Below are 26,709 nucleotides of genomic sequence, written 5' to 3' on the forward strand. Positions count from 1 at the left end.
AAATGCTTTAAACAAAACTATGAAGAGTTCAAAATGTTCTGAATTGTCTTTGTTCAGTCAGTGAACACAACCTGCTGCCTTCAGCATCGCCTTCGTTTCACCTCAGAAAGATTCACGGTTCGTGAATGAAAAGTCTCAACATTCAGCCCATCTGGTCTCCGGCTGGTGACCGGATGAATGACGAAGAGGTCGTCTGGGTTTCAGCATGTTGGAACTTACTTTACATTTTGCAGCGCTGCAGGTATTTGCATCTCCGTCCTGCTGCGTTGACTGATGACAGATTCGATCGGCTGTAATCGTTTCCCTCGGCCGGCTGGATGAATCTGGTCGCTGTAATCCATCAGTCTTCTGCTGCGCGTCGGGATTATGCCGTCCTCTCCTCGCAGATTCGTCAGCGGACACTAAACCTGATGCATTGCCTCGGTTACCGTATCGAAGGCATGAAGCTCGTTTTCTGCTGCTGGGCAAAACAAACAACTGAATCCAGTCGTTTGTTTTCATTCAGCTCCCAGTTACAGTCGAAGGTCAGATTTTCATCATAAACGCCGAACGATTCAGATTACTGACGGTAATGTTGGCCTGAAAAATGTGATGTACTTTTTAAAAATCCTTGTAAATTTTCCACTAACATTTTCCAGTAGATACAAGCTCCTAACGTGTATCTAGTAAATTATATTAATCACACAACTAAAGATTCTTGAATAAATTAGACCAATTTTACTCTTGTCTTGTTTCATGTACTCGATCAAAATACATAAAATCGACAAACGTTTTTCTCAAAAGATCAATAACATTCAAGTATTAAGTAAATGTTTTACCGTGTTTGTTTTTCAGATGATTTATTTAAAAATGTTTTAAATCCAACTGAATTGTTTTTAATTTTACCAGATAATGTAATTAAGACATACCACTTTCCAAATAAATTGGAATAAATTTTTACACATAAAATAACAAAATGGTAGAAGTCAAACGTTTGTACCAGAAACAAAGTTTCTCTTAATTATCCTTTACAAAAAAAATCCTTCAGACTGGAAGGACTGGATTCTTTAAACCAACCAGTTCAAATAAATTTTACCAGTTCAAATGGACTCGACCAGTGTTGCCAGGGAAACGGATCAGATATAAAATAAATGATCCCAGAATCTTGTTGATCAATGAAAACGTTGACTTTTAGAGCTGCATCTTGACGGTGCGCTAGGCCAGCTTGACGGCGCGCTAGGCCAGCTTGAAGCTGCGCTAGGCCAGCTTGACGGTGCGCTAGGCCAGCTTGACGGTGCGCTAGGCCAGCTTGAAGCTGCGCTAGGCCAGCTTGACGGTGCGCTAGGCCAGCTTGAAGCTGCGCTAGGCCAGCTTGAAGCTGCGCTAGGCCAGCTTGACGGTGCGCTAGGCCAGCTTGACGGTGCGCTAGGCCAGCTTGACGGTGCGCTAGGCCAGCTTGACGGTGCGCTAGGCCAGCTTGACGGTGCGCTAGGCCAGCTTGAAGCTGCGCCAGGCCAGCTTGACGGTGCGCTAGGCCAGCTTGAAGCTGCGCTAGGCCAGCTTGACGGTGCGCTAGGCCAGCTTGACGGTGCGCTAGGCCAGCTTGACGGTGCGCTAGGCCAGCTTGACGGTGCGCTAGGCCGGCTTGACGGTGCGCTAGGCCGGCTTGACGGTGCGCTAGGCCGGCTTGACGGTGCGCTAGGCCGGCTTGACGGTGCGCTAGGCCGGCTTGACGGTGCGCTAGGCCGGCTTGACGGTGCGCTAGGCCGGCTTGACGGTGCGCTAGGCCGGCTTGACGGTGCGCTAGGCCGGCTTGACGGTGCGCTAGGCCGGCTTGACGGTGCGCTAGGCCGGCTTGACGGTGCGCTAGGCCGGCTTGACGGTGCGCTAGGCCGGCTTGACGGTGCGCTAGGCCGGCTTGACGGTGCGCTAGGCCGGCTTGACGGTGCGCTAGGCCGGCTTGACGGTGCGCTAGGCCGGCTTGACGGTGCGCTAGGCCAGCTTGACGGTGCGCTAGGCTAGCTTGACGCTGCGCTAGGCCGGCTTGAAGCTGCGCTAGGCCGGCTTGAAGCTGCGCTAGGCCAGCTTGACGGTGCGCTAGGCCAGCTTGCCATTAGCGCCTGCAGAGCAGTAAAACCTCCCAGATTTTCCGATCTTCCTCTGCTGGAGCCTCATCATGTCTGACAGAAATTCTCTGTTTCAGGTCAAACACAATAAATAAACTTCATGAATGTTCAACATTTCTTTCTGCTTCAGCCTTTTGAAGTCCAGACTTTTACTTCCTGCTGAAATCCCGTCGGTGTTGATGTGGCATTGCCGCCGGCTGCTGCCAGTCATTACCAAGCTCTGCTCTGGCGGTTCTGCCTGAACGGCGTTTTATGAAGTCGTCTTTAACGAAGCTTTTCTGGAGCAGGAAGTCGCTGAGCGCCTGCTGGGAAGCGAAGCAGAGGGATTCTTTTCTCCCGCCTGGCGGCAGAAATCCGTTTCTTCCTTTTTGGTATTCGCGTCGCGACTTCAGCCGTCTCGGGTTCAATCGATTCATCTGTTGAGCTGAGCTCACCTCATCGAGCCGCTGTTGACCTTTGACACTTTGAAGAGAGGAGGAATCGCTGCACAAATTTATTTTGTTTTAAAAGTTTCTGGATCTTTGATTTGAGAAAACATTTTCAGGAATGAAAATCTTTAATATATCCATGGAAATATTTAAATTTTTTCCCCATTTCTTTTTCTGCTCAACCATCTTTATTTATTCCATTTTTCTCTTTTAATTTACGTCATTTATTTTGCCTTATTGTTCCCTTAAAGCCCAATAATTTACATTTATTTTACAATTGCAAAATGTGTTTCCTTATTGATTGATTTATTGATTTACTGAATTTAATTAGTAACCTTGTGGTAATTATGATCCATCTGATCTGCAGATGGATCATAATAAGCTATATTATGGCAGAACGTCTGTGGGTTCTGCCTCGGCCTCCGGTCGACCCGCCGTCGACCCGATCCTCCTCGCCGTGACTCTGACTCATCGCTGCTTTTTGACTCACTGAAACTCGTTCGTGTTGGGAGTCGGGTGGCGGCCGCTGCAGACGAAGTCGGGCTGATGTGTGGATGAGTCATGATGGGCTGGCGGATCCAGAACCGGTTTTGGTTCTGCAGGTTTTTAAACTGCAGCAGGTTCTGTTGGTTCTGATCCAGCATGTCTGTTTGTCTCGTTTCCAGGAGTGTGTGGCTGCTGCGGGCCCCTGAGGCCCCGCTACAAGCGTCTGGTGGACAACATCTTCCCAGAGGATCCCAAAGTGAGTCCAACAAGGTTCTGCACTGGGTGTCCAAACTGAGGCCCGCGGGCCGGCTGAGGCCCTTAAAGTGATTCTGTTAGGGCCCCGACCACAAGTTAAATCTGGTGAAAATGTTTGGCCAACAAAATGGAAAACCGTTGGATTTTTAATAATTTGCAGATTTTATAAAAATTTGCAGCTAAAAAAGAAAAAAAAATCACAATTAACAAATGTTTGCTTTGTAATGAATTTTGTCAGTAGTTTTATTTTTCAGCTTTTGTCCATCAGGGCAAAAAGTTTGAATATTTCTGTTTTGAAGCTGCAGTGTAACTTTTATCAAACATATTTTTTAAATTTTTTTGTTGAAACTGTCGTCATGTTAAGAGACTGATAATCTGAGAAAAGATCGAGCTTCTCTGCCTATGCCAATTAGAGAGAACCAATCAGAGCCAGGAGGCGGTTCTTAGTGCTGTCAATCATTCCCCAAGCTAGCAGTCTGTCATTAATGCTAAGGCTAGTTAGCATAGCCACCGATGACATTTGATGAACAACTTTCCTGAATTGTTGTTTCTGCTCCACTAGCGCGTTTAGCAGGGTGTTGATTGACAGCGCTCAGCCCCTCCCCCTGGCTCTGATTGGTTGTTTCTGGTGCAGATGGGAAGCAGGAGGTCGATGTTTTCACAGATTATCCTCATACTGTCTGCACATGGCCACAGATTTAACAAATATGTAAAGAACATGTGGTTTTATAAGTCAGGTACTGCAGCTTTAAGGTTTTAATCTGTTTTATTCTGAATTGCAGGTAAAGTTTAGGTTTAATTATCACATTTAAAAGCTAATAAAATATCAAGCGGTAGATCTGAGCGTCGTCGGCGTATAAATGAGCAGGAAGTTAAACTCTGAGGCTCTGGGAGGAATGTTTTGCCGTCTGGACCGACCCGTTTTCTCCACTCTGCTTCCTGCCAGGATGGCCTCAGTAAGTCGGACATGGAGAAGCTGACGTTCTACGCCGTGTCGGCGCCGGAGAAGCTGGACCGGATCGGGGCGTACCTCGCCGACCGGCTGAGCAGAGACGTGGTGCGGCATCGCTACGGGTGAGGAGTCGGTCCAAACGAGCCAGGCCAGAACCTGCGGTCTGGGTCTGATGGCAGCCATCTTGCCTGTTGCGGGTTGCAGGTACGTGGTGATCGCCATGGAGGCGCTGGACCAGCTGCTGATGGCGTGCCACTCCCAGAGCATCAAGCCCTTCGTGGAGAGTTTTCTGCACATGGTGGCCAAGCTGCTGGAGTCCAGAGAACCGGACCTGCAGGTTCTGGGAACAAACTCGGTAAGCAGCGCCACCATCGGGTCACACACAGGTTGTCACTGCTCTGGAGTGATGGAAACTCAATTTCTTTCTCCTTTAAATCTCCAGTAGAAACCAGTGAAGCTTCAATACAATAAATGGCTTTATGGAAAATTAATGTGCCAAATGTTGCATCCAAAAATAAAAAAATAAGAATTTTCAAGTTATTGTTTTAATTTTCCATTTTGTTTTCAATTTATTGCTTTTATTTTTTCATTAATTGAGAAAAAGAAATTATAAATAAGACAAAACTGGATAAATCAAAGTAAAAAGTAGAAATATTAGAGGCAAAATTCAATGTAGGATTTAAGAGTGTCAGTAAAATACGGCATGCAGAATATTGAAAACCTAATAAAATGTGACAGTAAATACTATTGTTTATGAAATGCATGAAATAAGAATGAGAAACATTAATAATTAAATAAAAAGGGAAAATTAAATTTGAAGAAAAATGGAAAAATCCAATAGAGTCAATGTTAAATTAATACTATTGAAAATGATCTGATTTTTTACTTTTTAGGTGAAATATTAGCCATTTATTTCTCTTGCCAGTTTTGGCAGGATTAGTCCTCCATATCCTGACCAGGAGCAGCAGAGACTAAAACATGGAGGACGGTTTATAGATCAGAACCACCTGATGATGATCCATCAATCTGGAGGTTTTTAGGAGAGGCAGCGATGCCGCAGCAGCAGCAGCGATGCCGCAGCAGCAGCAGCGATGCCGCAGCAGCAGCAGCGATGCCGCAGCAGCAGCAGCGATGCCGCAGCAGCATCTGGAATGACCTTACAGACGTTCCTGCTCTTCATGCTGCAGAAATCGAACTGCTGCTGGCGGTAAAAAAAACAAACAGGCTGTGAAGTGAAGCTTCATTTTTAACTAACTGTTTGTTAGCAGATATTAAAATCTCCTGAGTTTTTTTTTTTGTCCTGGATCAGGAGAAGCGAGGCTGCTTTTGCTATAATTGCACTTTAATGTTTGCCTCCATGTGCTGCGCAATAAATCCCAGAAAATATGAGCTCATAATCCACAAAGTTAGCTATTAAACTGAAACTTATTACCGTATTTTTACGAAATGGGCTGAATCTGTCAGTGGGCTGCAGCCCAGACGCTGGTGGAGGTTTAAGAGCTGATTCTGCTCTCGTTGTGGCCCAATAACACACAGAGGAAATTGTCCTAACGCTGCTTCCAGATCTGTTTCCTCCAAGTCCTCTGAAGGTGAAACAGAAGTAGTTTCCTGGGTTCTGTCATCCTGGCTATTGTTGGCGCTCCATCTGAGCCGCGGGTTCAGATGGACCTGCATTATTTATGTGTGGTATTTATTCTGTGACAGAGGAGAACCGATGCAGAACCGCGGCAGTTAGATTTTCCCATGGTGGTCGCAACACATCTGCTTCACTTTGCTCTGGTGGATCAGGAAGGCTGCGCTGCTTCCAGTCCATCATCACCAGTTTAGTTGATTTAGTTTTTCTAAACATTGTTTTTGTTGCTGCGATCTCAGATTTGTCAAAGAAGAACCAAAAACACAGAAACAGAAAAAACTGAAACGACGCCATCCTAACAGAAATATCTTATCAGCTGCGTTTCCATTACAAATATTCTGCTGATGATTAAAAAAACCAATTTCCCATTTGCTATGTTTCCATTAAATAAGAAATTAAATTATCTCTTGTGAATAAACTTGTTTGGAGAATAAGTCATTAAAAATGACAGACATAAACAATTACATGAGATGCATCCTTGATTCAGCCATAGCACTCATCATCCATCAGCCAATCATAGAAGACCGTCAGGCGTTGGAGCATCAAGCCCCGCCTACTTTGAGCGGCTACATAAAATCTGGTCGGTGATTTTCCAGGAAAGCTTTGGATTCATCATGTTGGAATAAAACGAACTTTTTCTGAGCTGAGATTCATGAGAGCTCTGAAAAAAACTAAACAAAACCATCGTCCTCTGACCACTTCCTGTCGTCGTCTTCGATGTTCCAGCAGTAGTAACATCCGGCTGTTGATCATGTGACTCATATGATGCGAAAAGTGTCTCCATTGCAGTTTTGTGAAATAAATTTTGATGCAGCTGAAAAACCGTCCTTATGCGAACCCAAAAGCGTTTCATCAAGAAAACGTGTTTTTTTAAAATGCTGCGTTTCCGTTGAGCAAATTTATTATTTTGACTCCAATTTGCACAATTCCATAGTTAATGGAAACGCAGCTACAGTTGGGTTTGCTGCTAAGTGGATGAAGGTTCAGGTTTACCTTCAAGCTTCAGAAATCAGAAATGTTCCTGTCGATGTTGCGGCACCCACTGCGTGTGGGGCCGTGCAAAAAGGGCGCCAGATCCATTTGTGTAAATGATGTGATGCATCGTTCATGCAAGATGATGATGTTTAACTTTTCTTTGGATGCAATTTGATCACATCTGTTTATTCTTTTTCTCTTTACACATTTTGGCTTCTTTAAAAGGTAAAATGAGAGAAAGATCCGGATCTGTTCTGCACGTCTGCTGCTGTTTAACTGCTTTATATAGAAAACATTTTATGACCAGTTGAACTGTTTCGAACAAGGCTCCTTACATTTCAATCTGTGCTGCAAATCTGTTGTTTTTAAAGTTTTTCTATGAGAAGGTGACCCAGGAGAGGGAAAACAAGTCGTGGTGGGAGGAGGTGATAAATCACTCCACAGGCAGCAGAACAATGATTCTTATTAAAACCCAAACATCTATCTTTGCTGTACTCCTACCAGCTTATGTCCAGGGCTCTTATGTCCAGCTTCACATGCATTTTGTCGTTTCCTGCATCTTCTGTCATCTGTCTCTGTTAATGAGTCCAATGTTCAGCGAGTTAATAACCTGGACGTGATGTTTCATACCTAATTTATCAACGTTGGTTGACAAATTAGGTATAAAACATTTGATCTTTAAGATTTTGCTCCAAAATTCCCACAATAAAATCAGAGTTCTGGTTTTCTGTCCATAATTAATCCCTAAATTACAGAAATTCAGATTTTAAGCACCGCAGTGACTCTGTAACATGAACTCCTGACTAAAGTCCATTTGTTTCCTTCTGTTGGCTCCGTCCTCCTGCGGTTTCACACGTTTCCACTCAGATGGTCAGCAAAGTGTCGGCTCCATCATCGCAGCTATTATTAAACCACAGAAATCACTTTGTTTCTGATGTTTCAGAACTAAACTCTGTTAAACTGTTATTAATGTACGAAAAAATTGATTCCTAATTTTTTAGTATGTAAAGAATCACTTTAGCGTCACTGCAATTTACAAATGTATACATAAAAGCAGTAACACAACTATAAATCAGGATCATTGTTAAAAACATAATTTTACTTTATTTGGTAAAATTAACTTCTACAGTAACGCCTTGAACATTAAAATATGAAAATCGCTTCTTATGGAGAAATTAATAATTAGATTGAAAGTGTCGAAATGCCTGAACGTTACTGCAACTTGCAGCATTTTTACTGGAATATTACCTGAACCGGGTGGGTAATTATACAGGAGCTCCTCCCCCCAAGACAGTCAGGCTCCTCCCCCAAAACGGTCGGGCTCCTCCCCCAAAACGGTCGGGCTCCTCCCCCAAAACGGTCGGGCTCCTCCCCCAAAGCGGTCGGGCTCCTCCCCTGAAATGCTCAGGCGTCTTGCATCAGAACTTGCAGGTCCACGTGCCACATAGATGGAGGAGGGGTTGTTTCAGGTCCTGATGTGATGAAAATGGGTAAACTTTTATCGTTTGCTTGTTTGAAAGCTCGATTTTCTCTGCCTGAGAACACGACCAGATTAAAGCATCCCTGTTGCTGATAGACGGCGCCGCGGATCGAGGAAAGCTGATTTCCTGCGGAGATAATTCTGAGTTTGAGTGAAAATGTCAAGAGACTCGTTTTAAAATCCTCTATAATTGGCAACTAATCTTTTTCTCAAATATTTTTTATGTTTTTCACAACTAAAATCCATATTAATGTCTGAGATGAAGAGGACAAACTCCCCCTGTAGGACATAAAAAGCCTCACATAATTAGTTCCTGTTTCATCTTTTCATCATTTCTTTCATTTTCAGGTTTTTTGAAGCAATTTTAGGAGTAAAAAAATTCAGATGTCTTTATTTATGTCTCCTGCCTGCAAGTCGACTGTCAGACCAGCTGATGGGAACATCGCAGGCTGATAATGGTCGGTTTCTCTGTCATGGCTAAAATGGATGCTGCTTCATTATACCAATTAACTTGCATAATAAAGTTAAAACCAGCCCATTTCACTCGACGGCCTTAATGCCTTCTCATTTCAGCCGGAGGAAACAGAATCAGAGGTTAAACTGCTCTGCCATCCAGCAGCCTGAATTATCCTCACTGCTGCTGTTCAGCCACAATCACCTTAGCAGAAGAATCATTAGCGAGAGGACGCCTTTTGCTCTGACTGTAACGTTTTCACTGCTGGTGGAGCGTCAGCGAGTCGCTGCTTCCACCAGCCGTTATGGTTCGAGGAGCTGGAGCTGCTGCCGGGTCGTAGCGCCACAAAACGGGTCTGAAAACGAAACCATGAGCAGGTTGCGGTCTCAGTATTTTTACAATGAATGGACCTGGTTCTGCTGCGGTCGGACCTGGTTCTGATTCTCTTTCCCTGCTGTTTGGCTGTTGCAGTTTGTGAAGTTTGCCAACATCGAGGAGGACACGCCTTCCTACCATCGCCGCTACGACTTCTTCGTCTCCCAGTTCAGCGCCATGTGCCACTCGACTCACGAAGACCCGGAGACCAGAACCAGGTGAGTCCAGAACCAGACCAGAACCAGGTGAGTCCAGAACCAGACCAGAACCATGTGAGCCCAGAACCAGGTGAGTCCAGAACCAGGTGAGTCCAGAACCAGGTGAGTCCAGAACCAGACCAGAACCAGGTGAGCTGAACTTTGGCTCCAACTGACTTGACTTCAGAGGGATTCACCTTGTTTTTATTTTTTCTTACTGTGTAAAAATTAAAGCCTAACAAAATAACTTGTGTTGTTCCACATGGTTGATTATTAGGCCTTCTGATGTTTATTATTCAATAATTCAGTTATTTACTAACAGTATAATGTGAGTTTGTCAGACTGGTGGACGCTGGACCCCCCGCTGGGTTGGGTTCATGTTTCTGAGTCAGTCAGGGTTCAGTTTGAGTCGAAGCTTCATGTTCAGGGATGAAGGAGCGACAGATTAAAAACTTGTGATCCGTATTTCACCTGCCGCTGTGTAAACAGCGTTATAATGAGAATCAGACCAGACAAGAGCTAAAGTCACATGGCGTCACATCCTCTGAAAACTGCCATAAAGAAATAAATTCACTGTGATCTCAGTGTTTAAGCATAAATAAGACACAAATTGTCTCTTCTTCTGTTTTGAGCTTCGTTCTCTCCGTCGGTAATCAGCTGATTCTCGGCTGCAAGGCTGAGCTGAACATCCAGACGTGTTGAAACTGGATTCCTGACGGAGGAAACGGGTCGCGCTGCCGCTAATCTGAATCCAGCACGGGAGAATAATTAGTCATCTTCAGAGGCGAGGGAAGGTTATTAGAGAAGTGAGGATTAAAACCCGAGGAAAAACATTCAAAGAAACCAAACATGCCTTTTAGAGAAACGTTAATCCTCAAATAAAAGAGCGAGGCAGAGTCTGCATGCAGACCCAACATTTGGACATTTGGACGGTTTGGTTCCCCAGGGAAACTGAACACGGGATTCTTATCGCTGCTGAACAGAAACAAAAACTGGGCAAAAACCTTTCATCTCAGAAAAGACGAATTGAAATCAAGTTGAAGATTCTTTGAGTAACATTCGTTTACTGGTTCTGATCCGGACGAGTCCAGACAGTCAGAGAATCGACTAATCAACTGATTAATACGACTAATAATCATAAAACTGCTAAGGAAACAGTTTGATCGTCACACGAGTCACACGAACAGCAACCGGATGTTACTGCAGGCAGAAACCGTGAAGAAGACGACAGGAAGTGGCAGCATCATGCAAGACATGATGTTTAATGAGTCAGAGTGAAAAAACTTTTAATTGCATTTCTTATTTAATGTAAGTGTTTTTGGCATCAGGAGAATATTAACAGCCTGTGAGATGTGAGCTCAAACGGTTAGTTTTAGTCTTGAACAATAAAGAACTTTATGTCTATATTGATCATTTATATCAGTATCACCTTTACAGAGAGATTAGAAGAAAACTGAACTTGTTCACTAGTGAATTGTAACTGCAGAAGGTTGAAGCACCAGTTCAAACCTTCACCTTCCTGTTTCCTGTTTTGGGTAAATATTCCTGCAGCTTCTCTCTGTTTCCCTCATTGAGCAAAGAACAGGAAACAGAAACGTTTCAGGGAAGTGTTGGGCTTCCAGACTAAATATTATTTTATCATCATGTGTTTATATCAACCTAAAGTGACACCATGAACCTGCTTTCTTCAGTGTGACTGAATTAAATCAAATGGAGGTTTTGTTGCTCCTGATCACAGGGAGCTAAAATGGCGGCTGCTGGCCTCCGCAGAGAGACGCCGTCTGGCGCTAATAAAGATGAGCAGTGGTTGAAAACAATACCTGAAGCCTCTTCTGTCTCATTTACTGAGCGAGAAGCCTGCCGCCTTCAGAGCTGCTCGCTTTATTCGCGCCAGCTGGGACCCAGAGTGGAGGAAACGCTCGGGCGTAAAAATGGACTTTTGTTTCCATGTGTCTGGATGAGGAGGCGGCTGCTGCTTGGGTTTGACTCCATGAGCAGCAGGTTTTGTCCTCCTGCTGCCGACCTCGTCTTCGGTTTAATTGCTCTGAGAGTTTTGTGTCCAGAGCTGAAAGCTAACCTGGTTTCATGGGGTTTTGACTAGGCCAGACTTCTGAGAAACGTGGGAAAGAGTCTCACTTTGTGTTGGAGCCAATTTGATGCAGCAAATCATTTTAGAAGTTTTTAAACTCATAAGTATTTATATCAAAGGTTATCTGGAGCCACTTTCCTGCATATTCCAGTTTAAATCAAGTTCAGAGGCAATTCAATAAAAACGATTCAGGGAACAAATATCAACTGAAACCAAGTTAAAGGAAAGCTTGCATTAATGCACAGCAGGTTAAGAAAAACCTCATTTATCCTGAAGTGGAAGTTTAAATAAATATCAGAGCATCTTGACTTGATAAAACAAAGAAACTGCAGATCAAAACACAATAAAATGAAAAATGTGAAGCTGTTTAAAATGTTCAGTGTCATTAGTGGGAACCTTCCTGCTGATCTATCAGCTCTTCTGCTAACTGCTAAACTTAGAGCTTCTTTAAATTCCACTTTAATTCAGTTCAAATTTAACTTCCAGTTTATTTAGATTCCTCTCAATATTTCCAGTAAATTCCAGTTAAATGGAAAATGTTCATTCTCAGTCAAACTGAATGTGTTTGAAATCATATTTTAGTGAAAATAAATGTGGTGTCAGTTTAGTGGCGTTTATCCGATGTGAGCGGCTTCTGCGTGTGTTTCAGGATCCGAGTCGCTGGGATCAGAGGACTTCAGGGAGTCGTGCGGAAAACTGTGAACGACGAGCTGCAGGCCATCATCTGGGAGCCTCAGCACATGGACAAACTGATTCCCTCCATGCTGTTCAACATGCAGGACGCCGAGGACCTGGACAGGTACGCCGCGCCGCAGCAGCCAGCGCCAGGCTGCCGCCAGGCTGCACTGATGTGCTGCAGCACTAATGTGCTGCAGCACATCAGTGCATTATAGACCAACATAACAGAAACTAATCGGCCACAGAAGTGAAATGATTGTAATTATTGATGAAAATTTTATATTACAAGTTTAATTTATTGTGCAGGAATAATTTTATATTTGTGTTTTTAATTGGAGAGAAAAACTCAGGACTTTCAGTTTGGGGATTTGGATCCATTTAACTGTTTACTTTTACATTTTACTTTAAAAAGTTACAACTTCTCTAAAATAACAGCAAAACCTTTTAACTCAAACATCAAATCCTTCTGATTTCTGTCCATATTGTTGATATTTTTCTGCAGTTACACAGAAAATGTATTTTTATTCCATTTCTTTCATGGAAAGTTTCCAAGGTGGAGAAATTCCCAGAATGTTTCAGGCTTTTGTCTCAGACAGAATTCAGATTAAACAGTTTCTGTTTGTCTTTAGAAATAATGAGAATCGTTAAATAATAACCACTTTATTCCTTGTTTCTGTGGATTCTGAGATAATAAAGGCAGATTCAGTAAATTTGCAGATCGGCGCCGTCTGTTTAGGTTCTTTTCTCCTCCTGGATCTCGTCGCCTCACCTTCCCGTCTTCTCGCTGTCGTTTCATCCGTACGGTTTCCATGTGAACAAAAAGCTATTTTTGGATCCACTCCTGCTGCCGTTTTCTTTCTTCTGCTGACTTTCCTTTCTGAAGAGGCTCAGCTGTGGCGCCGGCGCCCCGACTGGAGCGGCTCGGCACTAGGGTTCTGCTCTGCAGGTGGAGAATACCGAGCCTTCGCGTGTCGTCAGTATCTTCACCCGCTGAAGAAAACGACCATAAACGTTTAGATCAGCTCATGGTTAGAGGAACCCTCAGTGTGTGTGTGTGTGTGTGTGTGTGTGTGTGTGCGTGTCTGTGGTGTGTGTGTGTGTGTGTGTGTCTGTGTGTGTGTGTGTGTGTCTGTGTGTGCGTGTGTGTGTGCGTGTGTGTGTGTCTGTGTGTGTGTGTGTGTGTGTGTGTGTGTGTGTGTGTGTGTGTGTGTGTGTGTGTGTGTGTGTGTGTGTGTGTGGTGGTGTGTGTGTGTGTGTGTGTGTGTGTGTGTGTGTGTGTGCGCTGCTGCAGGAGGCAGTCACTGGTTCTGTTCTGGTTCTGTTCAGCTCCGTCTGTCCTGTCCGTGTTTCTAACCGTTTTCCTGCAGAAACTCTGGACTCTAAATCCGTCCATTCAAACATGAATATGTATTTTGGGTGTGAATGACTTGACCTTTGACCTGAACAGTGTTTCCAAGTTTAATAATCTGAATCTTTTAATTTAATTTGAGTCTTGCTGCAGTTTTTTCCTCTCTGGTTCATTTTGCTGCTGCAGAAATGATGCTGAAGCCGTTCTGTACTTTTTCCTCCTTGAACAAACGACTTCCTGGTTTCTGTTGGTTTCCCCTCTGGACCGGCGGCGAGTCTCTGATGGACGGCGCCGCTCAAGGCCGCTGTGTTTCTCTTAATTGCCTCTCGGTGAGGCGGACGTGTCCGGCCTGCAGAGGGAGGGAGGCCGAGGCTCCGCCGGTGTTCACGGTTCCACCCTGACGGCGTTCGTCCATTCAGAGCAGAAATGGAGGCGATAAAATGCCTCCGACCTCCAGCTGCTCAGACGGTTCATATCTGATGAAACCCAAACAGCCGCTGAATACAAACCGGACAAAAGGAGTCAGGAGGGTCATGGAGTCATTTAGAGCCGCCGTCTTTCAGAGATGACTGGACATGAAAAATAACTTTATTTGCTGTGACATGTTGGAGCAGCTCGGTTCTGATTGGTTCTGCTCTTGGTTCTGATCGGTTCTGCTCTTGGTTCTGATCGGTTCTGATTAGTTCTGATCGGTTCTGATTGGTTCTGCTCTTGGTTCTGCTCTTGGTTCTGATCGGTTCTGCTCTTGGTTCTCATCGGTTCTGATTGGTTCTGATCGGTTCTGATTGGTTCTGCTCTTGGTTCTGATTGGTTCTGATCGGTTCTGATCGGTTCTGATTGGTTCTGCTCTTGGTTCTGATCGGTTCTGATCGGTTCTGCTCTTGGTTCTGCTCTTGGTTCTGATCGGTTCTGATTGGTTCTGATCGGTTCTGATTAGTTCTGATCGGTTCTGATTAGTTCTGCTCTTGGTTCTGATTGGTTCTCATCGGTTCTGATTGGTTCTGCTCTTTTTCCTCAATATGAACCATATTTTTTTAATTTGGACACAAATTCTGACTACAAAGTCTTTTTTTTTTTTTTAATCCGGCAACAGAAAACCTCATTTTATTCCGTCTGTTCTGCCACTTTATTAAACCACAACAATCCACCTCCAATTACAGCAGGAGGTTTCATTTTTGTCTATCATTTCCCCACTTCTAACAAGCAATAAGCATTTAATTTCCCCTGAACTGCTGCCGTGTGCTGACAGTAATTGCATCGTTTCCCTCCGGAGACGCGGCCGCCTGGAGTCCACCTCGCTCCCGGCGACGTGATTTACGATTTATCCCTCAACAAGTGGCTGCGGCTGCTTCAAGGCGCAGGATTTCTGTTCTGAGGAAATGGAAGAACTCTGAGGGTTTCGCTCCCAACAGAGCAATGGTTGGACGGAAAGGAGAGATTTACACACGAATCAGGATTTCAGCTGAAATAATGACATGAAAATCGAAGTTTGATGCCTCAGTTATGGAGCGGAGGCGAGAATATCGAGAGAAAAACCGAGATCCAGGATGCAAGCAGCAGAAATTGGTTTCCTTCACTGGCACAGAGAGTGAAGCTAAAAAGCTAGCTGCGCTAACCCAGAGCATTAACCACACAGTTCAGCTGATGTTATGTTGCTATGCTAACATTATAGTTAGCATAAACTAACTCTTAAGTACTTTACTAATACAGTATTTAGCAGAAGCCAATGCTAAAGTCAACACAGTATTTAGCAGAAGCTAATGCTAAAGTCAACACAGTATTTTGCAGAAACTAATGCTAAAGTCAACACAGTATTTTGCAGAAGCTAATGCTAAAGTCAACACAGTATTTAGCAGAAGCTAATGCTAAAGTCAACACAGTATTTAGCAGAAGCTAATGCTAAAGTCAACACAGTATTTAGCAGAAGCTAATGCTAAAGTCAACACAGTATTTAGCAGGAGGTAATGCTAAAGTCAACACAGTATTTAGCAGAACCTAATGCTAAAGTCAACACAGTATTTAGCAGAACCTAATGCTAAAGTCAACACAGTATTTAGCAGAACCTAATGCTAAAGTCAACACAGTATTTAGCAGAAGCTAATGCTAAAGTCAACACAGTATTTAGCAGAAGCTAATGCTAAAGTCAACACAGTATTTAGCAGAAGCTAATGCTAAAGTCAACACAGTATTTCGCAGAAGCTAATGCTAAAGTCAACACAGTATTTTGCAGAAGCTAATGCTAAAGTCAACACAGTATTTTGCAGAAGCTAATGCTAAAGTCAACACAGTATTTAGCAGAAGCTAATGCTAAAGTCAACACAGTATTTAGCAGAAGCTAATGCTAAAGTCAACACAGTATTTAGCAGAACCTAATGCTAAAGTCAACACAGTATTTAGCAGAAGCTAATGCTAAAGTCAACATAGTATTTAGCAGAAGCTAATGCTAAAGTCAACACAGTATTTAGCAGAAGCTAATGCTAAAGTCAACACAGTATTTCGCAGAAGCTAATGCTAAAGTCAACACAGTATTTTGCAGAAGCTAATGCTAAAGTCAAACAGTATTTTGCAGAAGCTAATGCTAAAGTCAACACAGTATTTAGCAGAAGCTAATGCTAAAGTCAACACAGTATTTAGCAGAAGCTAATGCTAAAGTCAACACAGTATTTAGCAGAAGCTAATGCTAAAGTCAACACAGTATTTAGCAGAAGGTAATGCTAAAGTCAACACAGTATTTAGCAGAACCTAATGCTAAAGTCAACACAGTATTTAGCAGAACCTAATGCTAAAGTCAACACAGTATTTAGCAGAAGCTAATGCTAAAGTCAACACAGTATTTAGCAGAAGCTAATGCTAAAGTCAACACAGTATTTAGCAGTACCTAAAGCTAAAGTCAACACAGTATTTCGCAGAAGCTAATGCTAAAGTCAACACAGTATTTCGCAGAAGCTAATGCTAAAGTCAACACTGTATTTTGCAGAAACTAATGCTAAAGTCAACACAGTATTTAGCAGAAGCTAATGCTAAAGTCAACACAGTATTTAGCAGAAGCTAATGCTAAAGTCAACACAGTATTTAGCAGAAGCTAATGCTAAAGTCAACACAGTATTTAGCAGAAGCTAATGCTAAAGTCAACACAGTATTTTAGCAGAACCTAATGCTAAAGTCAACACAGTATTTAGCAGAACCTAAATGCTAAAGTCAACACAGTATTTAGCAGAACCTAATGCTAAAGTCAACACAGTATTTAGCAGAAGCTAATGCTAAAAACACAGTATTACAAAGCTAATGCTAATAAAGTCAACAGTATTTAGCAGAAGCTAATGCTAAAGTCAACACAGTATTTAGCAGAAGCTAATGCTAAAGTCAACACAGTATTTTGCAGAAACTAATGCTAAAGTGACCACAGTATTTGCAGAAACTAATGCTAAAGTCAACACAGTATTTAGCAGAAGCTAATGCTAAAGTGACCACAGTATTTAGCAGAAGCTAATGCTAAAGTCAACACAGTATTTAGCAGAACCTAATGCTAAAGTCAACACAGTATTTAGCAGAAGCTAATGCTAAAGTCCACACAGTATTTAGCAGAAGCTATTGCTAAAGTGACCACAGTATTTAGCAGAAGCTAATGCTAAAGTGACCACAGTATTTAGCAGAAGCTAATGCTAAAGTGACCACAGTATTTAGCAGAAGCTAATGCTAAAGTGACCACAGTATTTAGCAGAAAGCTAATGCTAAAGTGACCACAGTATTTAGCAGAAGCTAATGCTAAAGTGACCACAGTATTTAGCAGAAGCTAATGCTAAAGTCAACACAGTATTTAGCAGAAGCTAATGCTAAAGTCAACACAGTATTTAGCAGAAGCTAATGCTAAAGTCAACACAGTATTTAGCAGAAGCTAATGCTAAAGTCAACACAGTATTTAGCAGAAGCTAATGCTAAAGTCAACACAGTATTTAGCAGAAGCTAATGCTAAAGTCAACACAGTATTTAGCAGAAGCTAATGCTAAAGTCAACACAGTATTTAGCAGAACCTAATGCTAAAGTCAACACAGTATTTAGCAGAAGCTAATGCTAAAGTCAACACAGTATTTTGCAGAAGCTAATGCTAAAGTCAACACAGTATTTCGCAGAAGCTAATGCTAAAGTCAACACAGTATTTCGCAGAAACTAATGCTAAAGTCAACACAGTATTTTGCAGAAACTAATGCTAAAGTCAACACAGTATTTAGCAGAAGCTAATGCTAAAGTCAACACAGTATTTAGCAGAAGCTAATGCTAAAGTCAACACAGTATTTAGCAGAAGCTAATGCTAAAGTCAACACAGTATTTAGCAGAAGCTAATGCTAAAGTGACCACAGTATTTAGCAGAAGGTAATGCTAAAGTCAACACAGTATTTAGCAGAACCTAATGCTAAAGTCAACACAGTATTTAGCAGAAGCTAATGCTAAAGTCAACACAGTATTTAGCAGAAGCTAATGCTAAAGTCAACACAGTATTTAGCAGAAACTAATGCTAAAGTCAACACAGTATTTAGCAGAAGCTAATGCTAAAGTCAACACAGTATTTAGCAGAAGCTAATGCTAAAGTCAACACAGTATTTAGCAGAAGCTAATGCTAAAGTCAACAGTATTTAGCAGAAGCTAATGCTAAAGTGACCACAGTATTTAGCAGAAGCTAATGCTAAAGTCAACACAGTATTTAGCAGAACCTAATGCTAAAGTCAACACAGTATTTAGCAGAAGCTAATGCTAAAGTCAACACAGTATTTAGCAGAAGCTAATGCTAAAGTCAACACAGTATTTAGCAGAAGCTAATGCTAAAGTCAACACAGTATTTAGCAGAAGCTAATGCTAAAGTCAACACAGTATTTTGCAGAAGCTAATGCTAAAGTCAACACAGTATTTCGCAGAAGCTAATGCTAAAGTCAACACAGTATTTTGCAGAAACTAATGCTAAAGTGACCACAGTATTTTGCAGAAAACTAATGCTAAAGTCAACACAGTATTTAGCAGAAGGTAATGCTAAAGTAACCACAGTATTTAGCAGAAGGTAATGCTAAAGTCAACACAGTATTTAGCAGAAGCTAATGCTAAAGTCCACACAGTATTTAGCAGAAGCTATTGCTAAAGTGACCACAGTATTTAGCAGAAGCTAATGCTAAAGTGACCACAGTATTTAGCAGAAGCTAATGCTAAAGTCAACACAGTATTTAGCAGAAGCTAATGCTAAAGTCAACACAGTATTTAGCAGAAGCTAATGCTAAAGTGACCACAGTATTTAGCAGAAGCTAATGCTAAAGTCAACACAGTATTTAGCAGAAGCTAATGTGTGCAGCATCATCATCCTCAGTTTGACGTCTCTGATGATGAAGGGCCTGTGTGAACTCCGACAGCTCAGATTTCACACTTCAGCTCTGAATGTCACCTTGCAGTGAACTGACCTTTGACCTTCCCGTCAGACTTCTCGGTGCCATTACGGCGATGTGAACTGTGACCTTGACGGTGCTGGCTCCTGATTGGCTGTTGGTCGTCAGCTTCTCTATTATTCATCCCGGTTGTTTCCTTCTGATGAAACTTTTATTTAATCTCAGCTTCTCTCTTTCCATCCTCCTCTTCTTACTTCCTGGAAGTTTGTCTTCTCAGCCTCTGTGTTGTTATGAAATATTGATTGTTGCGCGGCGCGGCTCGTTGCGCGGCGCGGCTTGTTTCTACGTGATGTTGCCGTTTCCAGACGTGTTGCCTGTTTTTCCAGCTGCTCTGCTGAGCCGACAGCTCCTGTTGCTCCTGGCGAGGCCTTTCCGTTTCCCACGTTCGTCTGCTCTGCTTCCCTCCGCAGGTCGGGGCATCCCAGCACGCCGTCCGTGTCGGGTCAGGAGGGCGAGGAGAACCCGGCGGTTCTGGCCGAGAACTGCTTCAGGGAGCTGCTGGGCCGAGCCGCGTACGGAAACATGAAGAACGCCGTCCGGCCCGTGTTGGTGTGAGTACAACCTGTAGATCTTTCCTTCTTAAAGCAGCATTTCAATGAGGCTGAGCTCCGAACTTTGACTAGGCCACTCGATTCTTTTCGTATTGAGCCGTTCTGTTGTAGATTAGCATGGCTGGTAGATTTACAAAATATTGGAGGCTAAAAAGCCGTCACTGCAGGGAGTGAGTCTTAATGTGATGAGAATAAAAAATTACAGGTGTGAATTTATCCTCATGTTATTATTTGTAATAACATGTAATTTACAGCTGTTATTACGGCTTTTTTTTTTATTTTTGACTTAATTTTTAAATATAACTATATTCATGTTATGACTTTATTCTGGTGATATTACAAGTTTATTCTCGCATTATGTCTTTATTCCTGAATTATTAAGATTATTTTCCATTTCTGAACTGCAATCGACTGCAGACCGCTCCAAAAGCAGGAAGGTTTACAGCGCAGGGCATTCTGGGTAAATGCTACCAAAACAAACATGCTAGCCTAGCGCTAGCAGGAGAAATGAAAAACACTGAAGTGTTTTTCCTCCAATCGCTAAAATCTGACGCCTCCATTTTTGTTTCTACACCATGAAGGAAGCTGCGCTCAGCGTCTTTAGAGGTTTGTGTGTCGTTTCCTTCAGTGGTTTCTGGTGCAGCGCCCCCTAAGGCCAGGAGGGGAACAGGTTGGTTTGACTCAGAGCCACAGCAGCTGGAGGTGGAGCAGATGATGGAGTTCTGGTTCCTTATTGATCGGAGTTTACTGGACTGTCAGCTGTGAAATGACCACCATGTTGTATTCTTGTGGAGCGCTGTGCGGTCAGAGATCTTCTCTCCTGCTCCAGTAAATGTCTCCTTCCTCCCTGGAGAACATCAGAACCAGATCCGCATCGTGTGAACCTGCCGTTATACTGCTGAGCATCAAGTGTCAGACTGAAGGTGATCAGTTATTAAGTGGATCTGACCGGCTGCTGCTTCCACAAAAAACTGGAAAAACCCAAATCTTTTGCAAAAAAGGCTCCATGTTGCTCCTTAGTGGCTTTATTGAATATTTCCATGCTCATGCAGCCTGGAGTGACACGTTTTCCCTAAATATGTAACTCATGCTTGCAAATTAATTCAAGAACCTTTTACTGCTGCTATTACAGTTTTATAAGACTCTGACGCCTCAGAAACACCGGCGTCAGTTTAAAGTTTAAAAGCTTTTCTTCTTCCTGTCTGCTTTTCTGACCTGGGAGGCTTATCGTTTATTTATCACTGGTAAAAGATCTACATTTCTTAAAGACAGGCAAGGAAACAGAGGAACAGCTTAAACGTCAGGATGTCTTCTTCATGGTTCTGTAGATTATTGGGTCAGGAGGTTGAACAACAGCGGACCGGACACACAGCCCTGAGGAACTCCTCTTACCTGTCGATACAAACTCTATCCTTTTCCATCCACTCATATTTATCTTCAGTTTGAGTGGAAAGAATGAAATATTCACTGAAGTTCATCATTTAAAGGATGTAGCAAAAACAGTGGAGGAACAAAAAGTTTAGTCATCCATCCTAAATACTTTCTTTCCCTTCTGCCTCCTAATTAGAGCAATTTTTATTTATCCTTCTCTTGTTTTGATATTCAAGTTTTTTCTCAGTTCAAGCAAAGAAAAATTAAACGATTTTCTGTTAAGATGAGCAGGTTTGGAACAGAAACGATGTTTTTAACCATTTTCTCTGAATCACAAAACATTTGAAGATTTAAAGAAAACTACAAGCTAAAAATGAACCTTTATGGCTTTAAATGGGAAAAGAAAGATCAGCTACACCATAAATTGTAAATAAAGTAAATTTGTGCGTGCGCGTGCGTGTGTGTGTGTCGGGGTCTTTAGTTCATAATCTGTCAGATAATCCAGCGGATGAAGCTACAAATTGGTCATTAATTCGGTTCCTGCAGGCCTTTGTTTCACCTCCTGACGTTTCCATCCATTCTGTTGACACTCAGTCACTTTTCATCTGAGGTGTGACACTTGATGCAGGAGGTCTGCACACACACACACACACAGGCACACACACACAGGAACACACACACACAGGCACACACACACAGGAGCATGCACACACACACAGGAACATGCACACACGCAGACACACACACACAGTGACAGAGAGCAGCAGTGTGTCTTTCTCACACTGACACTTTATTACTGTAAGTGTTTCTGAGTCCAGGCCAGAGGTTCAGTTTCACATCTGGCTCCAGGTCAGGTTGGTGCGCTGCGCCCCTGCAGGCGGGCCGGAGCGTTGCAACCTGTTAGTGTAGTGCAGGCTGAGGATGAATCTGATCTCAGACAAAAACTCTGATTTTTTTTTTAAAGCGCGGTGCAGTTTTGGGAGCTACGGGAGCCTGTAGGGGAAGGAGCTGCTGGTACAGACTCTCTCTCTCTCCCACCCACCGTCACTCTCTCTCTTGCTCTCTTTCTCTCCGTTTCTCTCTCTCGCTCCGTTTCTCTCTCTCTCCCCCCTCAGATTAAACGTTGACGTGTTGCTGCGGCGGAGACGCTGCGTGAATATTAAACGCCTGAGCGTTGTGAGCGTACTCGTGTATTAAGGCGCCTCCGTGTCTCAGACCCGTTTGTCCTCCTGCAGAACTCTGCAGGCAGCAACAGGGGGGGGAGGGGCGAGCATCTTCAGACTATAAATAGCAGGATTGGGGTTAACGGGGAGGAGGGGTTCGGGGTTTGGATTGACGTCATGAACTGTTCTCCTCCAAGCTGCTTCCTCTCCTCCATCTTTTGTTGCCTTTTCTCTTCTTGGTGCTTCGTCTTTTCTCTCTTTCTTTATCCCTTCTTTTCTTCTTCTTCCTCTTCTTTTTCACTCCAACACCTGATTCCTTCTCTCCCTGTTTGTAGCATTTTTATCGTTTTTGGGTTCAAACTGATTCAGTGATTTTATTTTTCTCAAAAAGCAACGCAGCCTGGTTTTCTTCATATCTTCCTATTGTTAATAAGGAATCTGGTTCTGGTTCTGATCCGGTTAGAGACCATGAACCTGCAGTGGATCAGCCACCAGCAGAGCCGACCCTCAAACCTCTGAACACGTTGGTCTAATTGCTAGTGAAAAAAATCTGAAAATGTTTGAAATGAGACAAAAGCTTTTCAAAAAGACGTCAGATTTTGTTTTGACTCCTTAATTCCCAAAGTTTGAAAGATTGTTTCACTTTTTGTTTTTGTAAATCAGTCGTTACTGACATAGTTTAGCTTTTTTTCCCACAAAAAACCTCTAGGGTGAAAACTGACGATAAATAATTAAAAATATTTAAATTCCTGCTGCTAACTTCTTGTTGTGTCTATTCTCTGTGGGATTGACTTTGACTAGGCCTCACCTTGTCTTCAGTCCATTTCTGTGGATTCGTTGGGTTGTTTTACATTCATTTCACCTTTGACCCCCACAGCATAATGCTGCCATCACCATGCTTCACAGCAGTGGCGTCTTCATCATACAGCATCTTGTTAAATTGACAAAAAATAAATGAAATGTTACCAAAAAAGGTAACATTCTTCTTCTGCACTTTTGATTTTAACCATTAAGGACGTGAATAATTGACTAAATATGAAGAACCTCCATATGATTTTCTTTTATTGTTTCATTTTTGTGCAGGAAATTTGATTCAAATCGGTTTGTTTCTGCTTTTGGTTCTCAGTCACCTGGACAATCATCACCTGTGGGACCCGAATGAGTTCGCCGTGTCCTGCTTCAGGATCATCATGTTCTCCATCCAGGTAACATTTACTTCAATATTTAACCTTTCATTATTGATGCAGGATCCAGAAAGACTTTTTTCTTTTTATGATATTTTTTGAAAATCTTTCATGCAGAAACAAACGAAGTTTTCAGTCCTGCTGTGTGAGCGCGTCGTTGCCGCCGCGCCGGCCGGTTCACGTCAGGTTGAAGTTGGTCTGCCTGACACACAGGGGAGCTGCTGAGCAGTCGTGGAGCTTTGATTTTATTTTGTAGCTGTTCAGACTCTGAGGAGGAATCTGTTGTTTGGAAATAAAATCTGTCTCCTGACCGTCGCCACCTTCATGTTTCTCGCTTATTGGACTTCAGAGATGAAACTCAGCTATCAGATCTCCGCTTTCTGCGTTTACAGGACGCAGCAAGAGAAACTCAATCAATCATTTAATATTTAAAATTTACATAATGCCAAAAATATCAATTTGAGTGAAAGATTTTATATTTTAAAGATCAAAATGAAATAATTCACATAACAAAAAACAAAATCAGGCAAAAGGAAAACATTAGAAATCAGTCTGTTTCAATAAAATCCTTAATAGAAACTGCAGGTATGTGTCTGGTTTTCATTCAGTCAGTAGAAAATCCAGAAATTTTACTGAAGAGTAGAAACTGCAGCACCGTGAAAGTTTCCTCCACTAACGCTGCAGAAACTGTTCTCTCTATTTCAGTTCTTCATTCATTTGATATTTTTGTGTTTTTCTCGACCGATCCAGGCTCAGCACTCGCACCACGTGATCCAGCAGGTTCTGACCCACCTGGACGGAACACAGGAGCACTCCGCGGGTCAGAGCCGGCATCGTCCAGGTTCTGCTGGAGACGGTGGCCATTGCTGCAAAAGGATCTGTGGGTGAGTCTGAAAGGCGTCACGGTTCACATCCGGTGTTAATAGAACCGCCGGTTCTGCAGAGAAAAGGTCCGATAAGCCTCTTCGCTGCAGTCCGCTGGAGAAGAAAATGGAAAATTAGTCGGGTTTCTTAAAGAACATTTCTTATTGTTAGGTCTCTAAATAAATGGTTGGTTGATCAAGAGTGAAACTCAAATGAAGCATTTACTTTCTTCAAAAAGACTATTATAGATAATAAAGATAAAGCTAAAAACAAAACATTTGCTTTTATGCTAATTTTGTACAAAAGGAAAAAATCAAAAATTTAATTTTTGTTCCCATCAGAATCGAACTGCTCCCCTTTTTTCTGTTAATTATGTTATAATTAAATTGTTTTCTGAAGCATGAAGGTTAGACCTTGAGAACAGCAGCAGAAACGAATTAGGATTTTAGTTCACCATGAAAAAATGTTTCTGTTGTTAAATGAAGGTGAAAATCTCCACCACAGGAAATACTTAAAAACGTTTCATTAATTCAGAAAAAACCTGTAACTTGTTTCTTCTTCCATGTTTTGGGAAAATAAAAACGAAACTCCTTGTGGACAGGAATGATCCAAGAGTGCAAAGAAGCGATGTGTTCAACTTTGAAAGCGAAAGCCCGACTCCTCACAATCTGTGGCTCGGTACAGTAAACGCACTGCAGTTAAAATGTCTGCAGCTTTTCCCCTCGACTCGCCGACATCAACAAGCATCCTGGAAAATGAGCTTCAGCAACACATCCACAGCTGTTGGAGACAAAACTGAAGACACAAAGAGGTTTTTCCATTTTAGCAGATCCAGTCAGAACTGTCTGTGTGCAAAAACAGACGCTCAGCTAACTAGCAAGCTAACATGTTACATAACAGCAAACTGGGAATTCAGCTGATTGTTGGGCTAACATGCAGCTAAAACCCAGTTAGCAGCCGAGCTAGCACAAAACTAAAGACCCAAGTGAAATATGCGCTAACAAGCTAGGACTTAAGCTAACAGTTGAGCTTAAAGCTAAATTAGAGATAAAACTGAGTGAAGAATGAAACCAACAACCAAACTAATAGATCATTTTTATCTGAGCTAAGGAGCAAGAAAACATCTCAGCTGCACTGCAAAACAACAGTGAAGCTTTTTAGCTAAACTAAACTTTGCTAACATTTTATCTAAACTAAAATGTAGCTAACAGCTGACCTAACATGTGAGCTTGGAGGTGAGCTAGCAGCTTAATGCTCAGCTAACAACAGTCAAACCACAGTTGGAGCTAGCAACTTAGCAGAAAATCAAAACAGGAGCTAAACGCTAACCTTACAGATGACAATGACGCAAGCTAGATCAGCTAAGAAATGAGCTAACTGCTAATAATGTAGCTAACAGTCAGCTAGCGTCTAAATGCAGACATCAGTGACTGATAATATTCCTCAGTAATTAATTTTCTGCTAAACATTTAGATATGAGGCAGAAACAGTAACATTACCTGTGCAACATGTCAAAGTTTTAGTTCTTTTTTAGTTTATTTCCAACGCCACTAATTAGCATGATTAGCTTCATGTTTGCTCCATTTCTTTCTGACTAATTTTTTTCTAAACTGACTTAATGAATCAAAGACTGTTTTGTTCCTATTTCTCAAGTTTCTCGTCTTCAGTTTTTGTTCAGTTATTTTACTTCAGACATAAATTCAAGCAACAGTGGATATTTTTAAATATTTCATATGAATGAAGCCTAAATTGTGCGTTTTGGATGCATGTTGATGCGGGGTTCATGTAAAAAGCTCCAGTAATCCAGAGTAGTTTTAGGAAACGGAGAGTGACCAGGAAACACGCGACGCTCTAATCAAACACGGCGTCTCATTTTTATATTTCAGATTGAAATACTGTTAGAAAATACCAAAAATACCAAAGCAGGACCATGAATTGTGTTCATCTGATGTTCTCAAAGTGAACGTTGTTCTGTGGATTCTTCTGGTCGCTCCTCGTTGTGAAACGGAGCCGGAGTGTCGGGAAGCTGCAGGTTAGCCGTGTTGTGATGGTGTGCTCATAGTGGTGCGTAGAGCAGAAGATGATGTGTTAAAGTAGATTAAACCTCTGATTTCACAAAACCAGGTTAATGTCACATCTTCTCCCCTCAGGTCAGTAAGTTTTATTTGCTGAGGAAGAATCCGTCTGTCCATTTTAAATTCTGCAGGCTTTGTAAATAATGTTTTTTAGAGGTTTGGGGCCCCAGGGGGCCACAGGCAGCCGGGTGGACCAGTCAGCACTGACCGATAATCTGAGGTGTTGCTTTCTGTGACAGAATAAATTAGGCCTGCCGTCACTTTGAGCTGCACTTTTCTGCAGGTGTCTGCTCATCCTGGAGCTAATTTTAGTTTCAGAAAAACTGAATCACCTTTCAATCCCAGAACCAAAAAACTGCTGCTGCTCATCTGAACCAAAACATTTTCTAATTAATCTGGGATGAAGCTGGATTATTTTAACAGAATCACATTCATTTATTATACATTTTCTGCCATAGTTGGTTATCACAGTGTTAGAAAATCCCAGAGAATCATCCAAATGGATGATGGATGCTTTATTTTTATACAATTTTAAAAGAAAACTCCTTCATAATTTGGATTTTGGATCAAACATCATTCAGAAGCTTAAATGTGTCACTGAAAATGGGATTTTATGTGAC

At 42.3% G+C, this 26,709-nt stretch overlaps 1 protein-coding gene across 1 annotated transcript in view; it reads left to right on the plus strand.

Moving 5' to 3' along the window:
• Positions 1-26,709, plus strand: part of LOC129352691 (protein EFR3 homolog A-like) — a 57,745-nt gene that overhangs the window by 16,922 nt on the left and 14,114 nt on the right. The window contains 9 exon segments of the mRNA XM_055021804.1: positions 3,199-3,275; positions 4,221-4,348; positions 4,431-4,581; positions 9,240-9,361; positions 12,079-12,228; positions 19,292-19,432; positions 23,093-23,171; positions 23,901-23,947; positions 23,949-24,034. Of these exon segments, the coding sequence (XP_054877779.1) occupies positions 3,199-3,275; positions 4,221-4,348; positions 4,431-4,581; positions 9,240-9,361; positions 12,079-12,228; positions 19,292-19,432; positions 23,093-23,171; positions 23,901-23,947; positions 23,949-24,034 (981 nt within the window).

This window comes from Poeciliopsis prolifica, unplaced genomic scaffold, assembly GCF_027474105.1.
Source record: "Poeciliopsis prolifica strain line A6 unplaced genomic scaffold, Auburn_PproV2 SCAFFOLD079, whole genome shotgun sequence".
Lineage (NCBI taxonomy): Eukaryota > Metazoa > Chordata > Actinopteri > Cyprinodontiformes > Poeciliidae > Poeciliopsis > Poeciliopsis prolifica.